The sequence below is a fragment of the Ranitomeya variabilis genome, chromosome 7 (assembly GCF_051348905.1).
Source record: "Ranitomeya variabilis isolate aRanVar5 chromosome 7, aRanVar5.hap1, whole genome shotgun sequence".
NCBI classification, from domain to species: domain Eukaryota; kingdom Metazoa; phylum Chordata; class Amphibia; order Anura; family Dendrobatidae; genus Ranitomeya; species Ranitomeya variabilis.
In genome coordinates, this window is record NC_135238.1 from 56,325,710 (window position 1) to 56,339,697 (window position 13,988).

Here is a 13,988-nt window from a genome sequence, read left to right on the forward strand (position 1 = left end):
TACACATCCCAATTTTTCCCTCTCATCAGCAGTTCCTGCTCTTCGCAGCCCAAGAAGAACACTTCCAGTTTGTGGCCTTGCCCTTCGGACTTGCCACCGCCCCCAGAGTCTTCACAAAGGTCATGGCGGCTGTCATGGCCATTGTTCACGCTCGGGGAGTGGTAGTCCTGCCAAATCTGGACGACCTATTAATCAAAGGTCCGTCCCAGTCTGCCTGCGAGGAGTCGGTGAGCATCACCGTGGATTCTCTTTCTCGCCTGGGTTGTAAGATCAACTTCGAGAAATCATCTCCAGTGCCGGCCCAGCAAATCTGCTTCCTGGGCATGATTTTGAACCCTTCCCGCGGGCTGGTCATTCTCCCTCCAGAGAAGGTTCTATCCTTACAACAGGGAGCGCGCAGGCTCTTCCGCCCAGTCCCTCACTCCATTCGCTTTGCGATGTGCATCCTCGGGAAAATGGTTGCGGCGATGGAAGCCATTCTGTTTGCGCAGTGCCATCCCCGTCCCTTGCAACAGGCGCTCCTTTTAGCCTGGGACAGAAGCCCGGTTTCTCTCGACCGTCGCTTTCATCTACCCCCACAGGTCAGGCAGACCCTCAGGTGGTGGACACTACAGTCTTCCTTGAACCAAGGGAAATCCTTTCTTCCTGTGCGCTGGTTAGTGGTGACTACCGATGCCAGCCTTTTTGGCTGGGGTGCAGTTTTTATTCACCACACGGCACAGGGTCGTTGGTCCACGAGAGAGTCACGTCTCCCAATCAATATCCTGGAAATTTGAGCGATCATTCTCGCTTTACACAACTTTCACCACCTTCTCGCAGGTCATCCCATCAGAATTCAAGGGGGAACCCGCAGCAGAGCAGCCATGCGCGAAGTCTCCCACATCCTGCGCTTGGCAGAGACCAATCACTCGCTCATATCGGCGATCCACATAACCGGGCGTGGAGAATTGGGAAGCGGACTTCCTCAGTCGCCAAAGTCTTGCTTCGGGCGAGTGGTCCCTCCATCCGGAAGTCTTCCAGCAGATTTGCCTTCGCTGGCTGACGCCGGATGTGGATCTCATGACCTTGAGGTTCAACAACCAGGTTCCCCAGTTCATTGCCCGTTCCCACGATCCTCGCGCCATCGGGGCAGATGCCCTGGTTCTGTCGTGGCATCCGTTCCAGCTGCCATACATTTTTCCGCCCCTTCCTCTGCTTCCGAGAGTCATCAAAAAGATCAGAGCAGAGGGGAGACCGGTGATTCTCGTCGCGCCCGACTGGCCGCGCCGAGCATGGTACGCGGAACTCGTCCAAATGGTCGCCGACACCCCCTGGCGCCTTCCAGATCGCACGGACCTTCTCTTCCAGGGCCCGATTTGCCACCAGAACTCTGGGGCCCTGTCTTTGACGGCGTGGCCGTTGAATCCTGGATTTTAGCCCAAGCCGGAGTCTCTCCGGGGGTTTCTTCTACTATGATTCGCGCTAGGAAACCTGTATCCATGCGCATTTATCATCGCACCTGGCGTATCTTCTTTTCATAGTGCAATACCCATGGACGTTTGCCCTTAGTCTTTTCCATTCCGTCCATTCTGGAGTTTCTCCAATCAAGTTTAGAGTCAGGCCTTGCCCTCAGCTCGCTCAAGGGACAAGTGTCCGCCTTGTCTGTTCTATTCCAACGAAGGATCGCTTCCAGACTGCCGGTTAAGACGTTCATCCAAGGAGTCTCCTGGGTGGTCCCTCCTTATAGAATGCCTTTGGCGTCATGGGATCTTAACTTGGTTCTCTGAGTTCTTCAGGAGGCCTCTTTCGAACCATTGCAGGACATCTCTCTCACCCTCCTCTCATCGAAGGTGGTCTTTCTAGTGGCAATTACGTCAATTAGGAGAGTTTCTGAGTTGGCGGCTCTCTCTTGCCGACCGCCCCCCTTTTCTGAATTTCACCCAGACAAGGTGGTTTTGAGAACCTCTCCCGAGGACATTGTCTTGCCGTCTTTCTGTCCTGCACCTACTCATTGTATCGAGAAAGCTCTCCATACTCTGGATCTGGTTAGAGCTCTTCGGAGGTGCATATCTCGCACGGCTCCCTTCCGTAAGTCGGATGTCCTCTTCGTGCTTCCGGAGGGACATAGGAAGGGTCTACCTGCCTCAAAGGCCACTCTAGCCAAGTAGATTTGTTCCGCTATTCAGGAATCCTATCGTGTCAGGAACACTCCTGTCCCAGCTGGGATTAAGGCGCATTCCACCCGGTCGGTCGGTGCTTCTTGGGCCATTCGGCACCAGGCGTCCGCACATCAGCTTATAAAGCTACGACTTGGTCCAGTCTGCATACTTTCACGAAGCACTACCTCATCCATACTCAGGCTTCGGCAGACGCTGCCCTCGGCAGGCGCATTCTGCACACAACGGTACCTCAGTAAGCTGGTGGTACATGGGGTATTAGCATATTGCTCCCCACCCAGGGACTGCTTTTGTACGTCCCATGGTCCTGTGTCCCCCAATGAGGCGTAGGAGAAAAGGAGATTTTTGTGTACTCACCATAAAATCTTTTTCTCCGAGCCACTCGTTGGGGGACACAGCACCCACCCTGTTAGCCTGTTTTGGCTTGTTGTTACTTCTTTGGTTTTGACATAGTTTGTCTTTATTCATGCTCCTACTGCTTTACTACCGAACTGGTTGAAATTGTATCCAGTGAAGGGGTGTATACTGCAGAGGAGGAGTTAATCTTTCTGTTTACTTAGTGTCCTCCTAGTAGCAGCAGCATAACACCCATGGTCCTGTGTCCCCCAATGAGTGGCTCGGAGAAAAAGATTTTACGGTGAGTACACAAAAATCTCCTTTTTACTATTGATGCTGCATAGGCAGCATCAATAGTAAAAAGTTGGTCACACAGGGTTAATAGCAGCGGTAACGGAGTGCGTTACACCGCGGCATAACGTGGTTCGATCCCGCTGGCATTAACCCTGTGTGAGCGCTGACTGGACGGGAGTATGGAGCGGGTGCCGGGCACTGACTGGACGAAAGTAGGGAGGGACTAATCAGACTGTGCCCGTCGCTGATTGGTCACGGCAGCCAGGACAGGCAGCTGGCAAGACCAATCAGTGACGCGGGATTTCCGTGACGGAAGTTGCAGATAGACAGAAGGACTGACGGAAGTACCCCTTAGACAATTATATAGTAGATCTCTATTTTCCACCCACTCCTGGTTTTGACATACAAATGCTGATGTAAAATACTGACCATATACTGACCATGTGAACGTGGCCTATCCAGCTTTGTGTCCACCACTTTTTCATTCCCTTTGCCTCCCTCTAGTGGCTGCGATGAGAATTACTGCTAGTCATTCCCTTGCATGTCGTGTCTCTAGGTCATCCAGATGAAGTGCAAAGACAACAGAATCAAGTTGATGAATGAAATACTAAACGGCATCAAAGTACTAAAGCTGTACGCCTGGGAACTGGCCTTTAAGGAAAAGGTGCTGGGAATTAGGCAAGAGGAGCTGAAAGTGCTGAAGAAATCTGCCTACTTGTCTGCGGTGGGGACATTCACCTGGGTCTGTGCCCCCTTCCTGGTAAGTTGGCTTTTTACCTTTTAGATTTGTAGAATCTTAATGTTACTGCTTCTGTCTTTCACACTAAAACCAAACTTGTAGAATATTTTTCCCACGGTTGATGGAACATCTGTCGTAGGAAAACTAACCCCTTCCTGCCAAGGCCCATTTTCCCCTCCGTCCCGGCCACATTGTTCATGTCTGGTCTGACCAGTGTCCCTTTATGTGGTCGGAACTCTGAAATGCTTCTATGTATCCCAGTGATTCTGTCTTTTTTTTCTGTTTCTTCCCCGACACACTTCTGTTGTATATTTAGGTTGATACGACTTGCATTTATTTATGAAAATATCAGAAATTTGCTGAAAATGTAGAATTTTTTTTTTCTTATTTGTTCCGTTAGAACAGTCCCAGTACATAATGGTTAAAAGAACATTTAGCATATGTTGTCTGAACTTTAGTATCACTTTAATTTTTTTTTTTAATTTATTTATTTTTTTTAAATCTTTGAAAAATTACCACTCAACTTTTAGGCTTTAATTTTCAAAATCAACAAAAAATCGGACCACACTCCTATGTGTGAATGAGCCCTAAGTGTGACAGGCAGATGTCCAGCCTCCTGTGCATTCAGCAGCACAAGGATTGTGCAATGGTCCGGGACAAGCGGAATAGGAGGACGGTACTGCACATGGCCGACCACCATAAGAAGACACAATGGTCGTACCTAGAGGAGGCCTATACAGAGTTAGGCCACCCGAATATTTGCAGATGGGAGCTTTTTCAGAAATGAATTATATTTGAAGAATTGAGCGTTATGCAAAAAACAGTGAGAATATCCCTTTTTACATAAAACTTTTTATAGAAGATTTAGTGAAGACTAAAAAAATTAAAATAAAAATAATGAAAAAGTGCCTATAGGCCAAGATCACACGAGCCTATATATACAAAAAAAATGCAATTCTCATGCAGGAATTCTGTAATTCTGAAGGTAAGGCCCCGATGTAACCTGAAAGATAAAAACAGGTTATATTATACTCACCCAGGGGCGGTTCCGATGCGGTCTGATCCGATGGGCGTCGCGGTCCGAATCCTCCTATCGTCATGCGATGACGTCCTCTTCTTGCTTCCTGACGCTGCTCCGGCGCAGGCGTACTTTGTCTGCCCTGTTGAGGGCAGTGCAAAGTACTGCAGTGCGCAGGCGCCGGGAAAGGTCAGGGAGGCCCAGCGCCTGCACACTGCAGTACAGAATGCTGTAGATAAGCCCCTGATGCCGGTGGCCTTAGTTTATAGGCCAATTTTAGGGTGACAGATTCCCTTTAATAGCAATGCATCTGGAAAAATCGTTTGTTTTATACCTTTTGATCCAATTTTTATTTTTTTTAAATTTATAATAGGCGCTTCTCATCCAAAATATTCAAGAGCATGGTGCAGGCTGCGTTTTTCTTTTTCACATGTGAATAAAAAAAAAAAAAATTTTTTTTTTTTTCCACAAACAGCACTCTGACCGAAAATAGTGTTGTGTGAACGTAGCCTTACAATGACGCATTCCAAAGAATTAAATTATCCGGCCATGGATGTTGTGAAAGAGGTTGAAGTGGAGTGTATTTTTTACAAAAACCAGACCGTCCCAGCGCACAGCCGTGATCTAAACACATAGGATGCAGACGCACACAGCGGCCCGCGCCATCAATCTTTCCTGATCACTTCCCCAATAGAGATTTTCTCTTTGCACCCAATAATCCCCCTCCGCAGACTTTCTCTTTTTATGGTAGGGTCGATATTAGAGGCGACGATGAACTGTCAGCTCCTTTTTGTCTTCCCTCCCTGAATCCCGAAATAACAGCTGCTGTTCTGGTGCAGCCGATGGATTATGCCCACGTTAGGATAAAATATGTCTTGTTCCATTGATGGGTGTTTATAAGTGGAACATCATAAATGGAAAGTGCTCTTGGGCCGGGTTCATGTTTACTTTAGTGCGGGGATGAGTGAAGACAGGCGGCAGGGAGCGGGGGCCGGGACGTCCAAATGTGCACTCGCACCAGGGCCGCTGTGTGAGAAGGAGGTGAATGGGCCACTACCCTCCGTCTCCTACTGGTCAGGGCTGATTGCCTTTGATGGCGCTCCTCCATGATGTTCTCCACGCGGTGTCTTCCATATATCTCCTGTATATTGCAGGATGTAGCCGCTCTAGTAAAGTCATTTTTCTCTTCCTTCCTTTAGGTCGCTCTGTCGACATTCGCCGTCTATGTGCTCAGTGATGAAAACAATGTTCTGGATGCTGAAAAGGCGTTTGTGTCCTTGGCTTTATTTAATATCCTGCGATTCCCATTAAACATGCTGCCCATGGTGATCAGCAGCATGGTGCAGGTAAGGGAGAAATTCTGCTTGCCCAAATGTCTGCGCTGGAAAGCTCCTGGCGCTATGGAGCAGATGGAGGCCAAAAGGTTGGCAGAAGAGAATCTGCAGTGGGCGCTATAAAAAAAAAAATAAAAAAAAATCTAGACACCGGCTGCCGACATTACTGACTGAAGGCATATGCCTACTGGCAGACACAGAAAAGGAAGAGTAGGAACAATATATGGGCCCTTTGCAGCCCATGAGTTAAAAAAAAAAAAAAAAAAAAAAAAAAATGCAAAATTGCACTTCCTTTGGAGGAATAAATGGGCCCCTCTGCAGCTGCACAGGTTGCACCAATTCTATATCCACCACTGCATGTGCCGTCTCCCATCATGGTCTTCTCTTCACATTACTCAGTTTCTGGCATTTGGTCCTTTTACAATATGGCCAGGAGTGTATGAGCAGACAAGAGAGGCCTAATGCCATCGTTTTTACTACACCACCATTTTATGATATTTTTGGCATAAAGGGAAAAAAATTAAAACTCCAGAATTCGTGTTTTGGCCTCCACAGCGTTGGAATAAAATGCACCTTTATGGTATCAATAAAGGAAAAAGTTAGCTCAAGGTGCAAAACATAAGCCCTCGCCCCCAGGTCCTGAAAAATAAAAACCTTACAGGTCTTGGAAAATGGCGACAAAAAACAATTTTGTGTTTTGTTTTTTGTTTTTAAACCACCTATACATGCTTGGTATTCATGTACTCGCACTGACCTGGGGAATCATACTGTCAGGTCAGTTTTACCATATAGTTAACATAGTAAATAAACAATTGTGGAATTTTTTTTTTTTTTTTTCTTTTTGCAATTTCGATGCACTTGGATGGTAAAATGGATGGTATTATTCAAAAGTAGAACTCATCCCGCCAATAGCAAACCCTTTTTTTGGCCAGGGAAAAAAAAAATGATGGCTCTGGGAAGAAGTGAAGGAAAAAATAATAAACGGGAACTCGCCAGGTGGTGAAGGAGTTGAAACCTTAAGGCTATGTTCACATGCTGCGGATCCGCAGCTGCGGGTCCGTAGCGGTTTCCCATGCATTTACAGTACAATGTAAACCTATGAGAAACGCAATCCGCAGTGCACATGCTGCGGAAAAAAACGCGCGGAAACGCAGCGGTTTACATTCTGCAGCATGTCAATTCTTTGTGCGGAATCCGCAGCGGTTTTACACCTGCTCCATAATAGAAAACCGCAGGTGTAAAACCGCAGTGGAATCCGCACAAAAACCGTGGTAAATCCGCAGGAAAACCGCATTGTTTTTGGCCTGTGGATTTATCAAATCCGCTGCGGAAAAATCCGCAGTGGACCATTTCTACGTGTGCACATACCCTAATTTGCAAGAAACTACTGCAGAGCCGATGATAAAACTACAGCCCTGCGCTCTGCGTCGGCCCCTGTGTTCTGCACTGCCATCGCGTCGGATGTTACACAGCACCAGGCGGACATCACTTACACATTGCAGGTTGCTTTGGTTTTAGAAGTGCAGAATGGTGAGTTGTAGATGCTTTTTCTCCAGGCGAGCGTCTCCCTGAAGCGTCTTCGAGTTTTCCTATCTCACGAGGAGCTGGAGCCGGAGAGCATCGTCCGAGAGCAGCGCAGAAGCTGTAAGTCTTCCTCCATTTCTTTGAGAATTTTTAAGTATTTTTCAAGTCCTGTTTACACGGGATGATGTGCTGCCGAGAACCATAATGTTTTGAGCAAAACCTCGTTGGTCGGGTGATCGGCAGCGTATTTAGACGGCACGATTCTCATGAATGTGCATTCCTAGCGCTCATGATAATTGTGCAGTGCAAATGCCCCTTTTAAGGTTTGATTTTTGGGAGATGGGAAGGGGTAGTAGGTTTATGTGGATATTCATGCTAATATGAGTTCAGACACATACACAGGATGGACTGTAATTATTTTTCTCTCTTAGCCGACGGATGCATTAACATGAGGAGCGCCACCTTCTCGTGGTCCAAGAATGATCCTCCTTCACTAAAAGAGTAAGGTTATTTCTGGTTTTATAAAAACATGTTTGTTTTTTTAATATGGAAGTTCATTATAAAAATGGTGTTTGGAAAACCTCTTTTCCCCTGTTGAAAAAAACAAAAAAAAAATGGTGCTTTACTCTCCCTCCCATGGTCCAGTACTGGTTCTCTGTTGCTGCTCCTGTTGCCTGTTATTGCCTGCAGCGTTGACGTCTTATTAACAGCGCTGCAGACAATTACTGAGCTCATCAGATCTCTCCGAGTTGACTGAACGAGCTTCGCAGCCTCAAACTTACTGTTTGGCTGCAGTGCTGCCAATGTGACGTCAGCGCTGCAGACAATATTGGACATCGGGAGCAGAGACAGAGACTCTGCATTGGATCTGGGGAGGGTGAGTAAAGTGCAGTCGTTGTGTGTGTGTTTTTTTTTTTTATATGTGTGTGTATGTATATGTATGTGTATGTGTGTGTATATATATATATATATATATATATATATATATATATATATATATATATATATATATATATATATATATATATATATATATATATATATATACATATCTATCTTGTCCTTTTTCAGAATATATATGCACAGTTTATTGTCAAAAAAAAAAAAAAAAACTCAAAAATCTGCCTTACTTGCCCTCATTTGGTCCAGTTTGGGTCTCTGCTGCTGCCTCGATCTCAGTTGTTTGACTTGTCAACATCGCTGCAGCCAATCACTGACCTCTTTCTAGGCAGTGCAAATGAGCCATTGACTGTAGCGATGTCTACATAGCTTCACATGCTGCAGCCAAACAAGTGAGACCGAGGCAGCGGCGGAGACACAGCTCTGGACCTGGGGAAGGTGAGGAAGGCATAGTTTGTGATTGTGTTTAAAAAAAAAAAAAAAAAAAAATGTACATATGGGGCGGCCACTTTAACACTTAATCCAAGCGCATGAACTTCGATCTGTTACTTATAACCTTGTGGGTAATCCCGCTTTATGCGATCGGGTTACGGATGGTGCAATTTAGGATTTTAGAAGGAAATTTTGAAGCGAAGTCTGAAATTTATTGAACGCTGCTGAATTTCTCATTAATCCAGAATAAACGTCACCATCCCAGATGGCTCATTGATCGCAGTGGTCGGCCAGGTAGGCTGCGGAAAGTCGTCCTTACTGTCTGCCCTGTTGGGCGAGATGGAGAAGAAAGAAGGCTTCGTATCAGTGAAGGTGCACAGATATCTATGTAGATTTATGCCCAAAATATAGGTCTGTTATACATAAAATGCCGCATATTAACTTCTGTGAATGGCTCCATGGAGTCCTGCATCGGTTATAAATCTTTATAGTGGTCACCAGTAGTGATGAGCGAACGTCCTCAGATAAGGTTTTATCTGAGCATGCTCGGTGTGCTCGAAAAATATGTTCGTGTTCCCGCGGCTGCATGTCTCGCGCTGTTAGACAGCCGCTACACATGTATGGATTACCTAACAAACAGGAATCCCTGCATGTGTTGCGGCTGTCGAACAGGTGCAGGGATGCGAATTTTGAGCACGCCAAAGACACTTGGTTAGCACCCGAGCATGGCGGATCACATCGTATCCCAGCATGTTCGCTCATCACTAGTCACCAATGCACGTAGATTTTCCCACCTCCTATATGTAAAGGGGTTGGACCACTTTTGCAACCCCTTTATTTTTTTTTATCATCCCAGTGCATCTAAGCTGATGGATTTTATTTGTTTTGTTCCCTTCCATAGGGCGGCATAGCCTATGTCCCACAACAGGCCTGGATCCAGAATGCCTCTCTGAAAGACAACATTGTGTTTGGCAGAGAGCGCAGGGAGCCTCTATACAAGCGAGTCCTTGAAGCCTGCGCTCTGCTGCCAGACTTGGAGATCTTACCATCTGGAGACAGAACAGAGATTGGAGAAAAGGTCGGTATATTACCCATCACTTGGTCTGCAGATGTCGATCAGAAGAAAAATAAAAAAAAAAAGCATAGTGATTTTTTTGCTGCAGATATTCTTACATTTAAAAGAAGGGGAAATCTTCAGCGTGCTGATTGTTTTGCATGGAATATGTCTGCGGCGTGTATAACGTCGTCCACTGTACTCTGCCACGTGTGAATTCACCCGAATACGTTGTATCACCAGTCTCTCCTTTATTGATAATGTGCTGATGACAAACAGAGGTTACCCTCCGCCTGATGTTTTGAGCTCTTGGAGGAGCTAAAAAAGACTTTTCCTTTTTCCAGGGCGTGAATCTATCTGGAGGACAGAAGCAGAGGGTGAGCCTCGCCCGCGCCGTCTATTGCAATGCTGATGTCTATTTGCTGGATGACCCGTTGTCTGCTGTGGATGCACATGTTGGGAAACACATATTTGATAAAGTTATTGGTCCAAAGGGCCTTCTTAAAGATAAGGTGAGTGTACATACATGGGGAGCACAGATCGGGTAGATTAGGGTTTTGTGACTCACGTGTAGTGTTAGGAAGTTTGGCGCATCTTAACGAGTGCACTTGTGGCTAGACCGAATCGGGAAGCACCAGTCTTGGGTAAGTGTGCCCCATATGTCTGATATATTGTGATCCTTGTGTATACGCTGTAGGTAAGGAGTATGAACCACATGGAATGTACACCAAGAAACCTGGGACTGTCTGCAATATTCATTAACGATATGTCCACACCACCCATTTCTCCATATTTGTGAAAAACTACGCTGTCACTGTGTGGGGGGCACTGTCACTGTGTGGGGGACGCTGTCATTGTGTCTCTCATAGATGGATATGAAAGCAAAAAAAAGTCCACCTTGTCCTTTCTGTCAGTCAGTGAAGATCAGCTCTCACTCTGATGTCATCAGAGTCCGGTACGACTTTATTTTTTTCCCGCTGACCCATAGACTGTCTGGACCCATTTTTTTCCAGGACTCATAGACTGTGTGCACAGCCCCACAGAATATCATACGTATGAACACCACGAATAGCACTCTTATGAGAAAACTTGGCCGTGTGCACTAGCCCCAAGTCTCAGCTGTGATGTGTTTTTGGCTCTTGGGGAATCTTTGTTACCACTTGTCTGATATTCTTATTTATAGGAATTAATGTCTTTTGCACTTCTTTTTAGACCCGCATACTGGTGACACATGGAGTAAGTTACTTGCCACAAATGGACTCCATCATCGTGATGGTGGATGGAAAAATCACAGAAATTGGATCGTATCAGGATCTTTTGAAGCAGGACGGTGCGTTTGCTGAATTTCTTCGTACATATGCAAATGCTGAGCAGAACAATGGACAAGGTGAGCGTCTAATCCCGATTCGGTAACTTCAGACCTGTGAATGATGTTCTACTGCCTTTAAGTTGATGTCAACTAAACAAATTGGACGTCTCCTTTTGAGCTTTTGTTAAAACAAGCAACTTTCCAGTGTACTCCAGTCCCAAGACCGGAGTCATTTTTATAGAAAACTTATCATTGGCTAAGTTTCCGGTCACCTCTGCGGTGGCGGGTTTCCTAGGCAACGAGTGTTCACTGGCAAGCAGTTTGCTATACAGCTTACAGGTGCTGCTGGGAGGCTAGCCAAATTGCTGGATTCGGTCCATGTGCTTTCAGAGCCTTCTGCACGTACTGAAGATACTGTGACTGCAGAAGTGACCTGAAAACAGACTGCAGCCAGCGGAAAGGGCAGTCATTGGTTTAGCAGGAAAATGGCTTACACCCACAAAATTCTCCCGCCAGTTGTTGGTGCATACAGTTTTTGCAAATGAAGCAATGTTCTCCTGCAAAAGCAAGTGATTAACAAGCAATTCAAAGGCAAGAATCGTTCTAGAGCCTTGTATTTTAGGTATGGATTAATGTCTAGGTACAGCAAACCACATAGGCCCACATGGTTACTGATATTGACGGTGGGGTAACTGCCATGATGTGTGATCTAACTCTGCTTCTCCTTCTTTGCTTGTGCCGCCATGAGTGCAGTCCACACAGACGTGGAAGAGGAGGAAGGTTTGTCCTCAAGCATGTTGTCTGCCCTCTGTGTGTAGGATAGCCTGTGGATTCTTCTGCAGATGAATGTGTGTTTTTCCTTGCATGATCATCTACTTATGTCAGCCGGATTGTAACTATCGCTACCTACCAGCCTGGTGTTGTATCAGGTACTTGGATGTGCTGTTGTACTTGCTGCCTTATAGTAAAGCCATCAGGTACAGCCTCTGTTTTGGGGTCTAGGAATTAAGAAATGCAAAGCAAGCATTACATGCATTTTATGGAACTCTGCGCTGTTACCCTTGCCTATCACACAACTCATAGTTGTGCAAAAAAATTGCACCTTTACGCTGGTGCGATAAAAGTTGCACCAAATTCATTGAGTATTGCGCTTCTCTGTGAATTTGGCGCTGTGGAGACACGAGGGTCAGTGGGTGCGCTCGTCTGCTGGCCTGGCTGGCTTTAGAAGGGCCACACAGGCCAGGGCTCGTCCCACTGAACACCCCTACTCCTTTCCCCTGGGCAGAATAGTACTTGGACAACACAGGGTGAGGGTACCACACCGCTGTAATAACTTATTAGATCACCAACAGTCAATAACATAAAGTGCATTCCCAGAAAATATATAAGATGCTGCTAGTGACAGTCCCACCCTTCCGTTGGCTCGCCGAGAATCAGAAAACCTTCCACTTCAGAGCTTCCAGGCCAGAATACCCCAACCAGTAGCTCACCGCTTTGGTGGGCACCTACAGAGAGGAGGGGGCAGCAAGCTTAGGAAGCTGACAGTTAATTGGGGTATGTGGCCAGGTGATCTGATTGACCCAACCTGGTTTCTTCAAACGTCTCCTTGGGTTCAGTGATGGACAGTGGATCAAATCTGTATTCCTCTGGTTGGAGCCATAGTTCCTTGGCTGCTGTCTTGTAAAGTCTCACTGGAAACCGAGGCAGATCACCCTTTTATAGATCACAGCTCTTATTCAGGCATTTTTCCACAGGATTAAGGGAGTGTGGGAAGAAGTCATCTCTCATTGTTTGAGTGTTCATTTAACCTGCATATTTTGTCCTGTAATGTTTTCAGAACAGCAAGCTGCATGGACTGTTACAATGAGTAATCGACATATTAACAAACATTGATTGTTCAATTAACCCGCACCTTTGTCCCTCAAGGATAGCGGAACAATAAGCTGCCAGGACTGATACAATAGGTAGTTGGCATTCGACAGATCAGCAAACATCAATTCAACCCACAAGAAGAGTCAACATTTCAGACTCATATGAACAATAGCTCATGTCTCTGGGCTTACTAAATAATATGTCTGGCATAATTAAGAATAAATGTGGTGTTGTCACAGGCGCATCTTACTCCAGCGCTCTTTTTATTAAAGCTGATGTACATATCACCGGTTTTGATAAATCGGGGCAAAGTCACAAATGTTCTCACAGTTTTTGGTTGAAAAAAATTAATTCTGTGCTAACCCCTTAACGACCGACCTATGGTGTGCATTTTCCCTATAGGTCAATAAGAAACGTATAAAACAATCTCAGGAGCTGTGTCCATATTATACATGGCAGGGGCCGGCTGTGTTACACTGCTCTGCCTGTAACTACAGCTCTTAAGAGTTTTCACCGATCCCTGAAGTTTCACCACTGAAATGCTGCTGTCAATCTATCAAAATACAAAATGATTGAAACCATGAATTAAATGTCAGAATTGCGTTTTTTTGGACACTGAACTTTAAAAACAAAAGAAAGGAAAACCTGCAAAAAGTTCCCAAAATATATGTACCCCAAAGTGGTATCAATAATTGTCAGCTCAACACCCCAAAAAAATAAGTTGTCGGGTAATTTCTACTGCACAATGAACAGCGGAAATAGAAAGTAAAAAAAACAAGAGTGGAATTGCTTTTTTTACAATTTTCATCACCCTTGGATTTTGTTTTCACAATTTTCAATACTTTATATGCTAAAATGAATGGTGTCAATCAAAACTAGCACGAAATTGAAAAATTCATGGGTCTTTAAAGGGTTAAATAGGTTTTGATCTAGGACCGGACACTTTTTTTTTTTTTTTTTTCTTTTAATTACAATTTCCCCCAGGACAGAATATTAGCCCAGTACCCAATTAAAATAAAA

The 13,988-nt window shown here is 45.4% G+C and overlaps 1 protein-coding gene across 2 annotated transcripts in view; it reads left to right on the plus strand.

Moving 5' to 3' along the window:
• The window catches only part of ABCC1 (ATP binding cassette subfamily C member 1 (ABCC1 blood group)), a 131,458-nt gene that overhangs the window by 55,270 nt on the left and 62,200 nt on the right, over positions 1 to 13,988 (plus strand). The window contains exons 12-20 of one of the 2 annotated variants that reach the window (XM_077275136.1): positions 3,343 to 3,546; positions 5,743 to 5,889; positions 7,434 to 7,521; positions 7,833 to 7,902; positions 8,979 to 9,105; positions 9,635 to 9,811; positions 10,132 to 10,299; positions 11,000 to 11,174; positions 11,850 to 11,876. In XM_077275136.1, coding sequence (XP_077131251.1) covers positions 3,343 to 3,546; positions 5,743 to 5,889; positions 7,434 to 7,521; positions 7,833 to 7,902; positions 8,979 to 9,105; positions 9,635 to 9,811; positions 10,132 to 10,299; positions 11,000 to 11,174; positions 11,850 to 11,876 — 1,183 coding nt within the window. The remainder of the gene's footprint in view (positions 1 to 3,342; positions 3,547 to 5,742; positions 5,890 to 7,433; positions 7,522 to 7,832; positions 7,903 to 8,978; positions 9,106 to 9,634; positions 9,812 to 10,131; positions 10,300 to 10,999; positions 11,175 to 11,849; positions 11,877 to 13,988) is intronic. The other variant, XM_077275137.1, reaches the window with a different exon arrangement.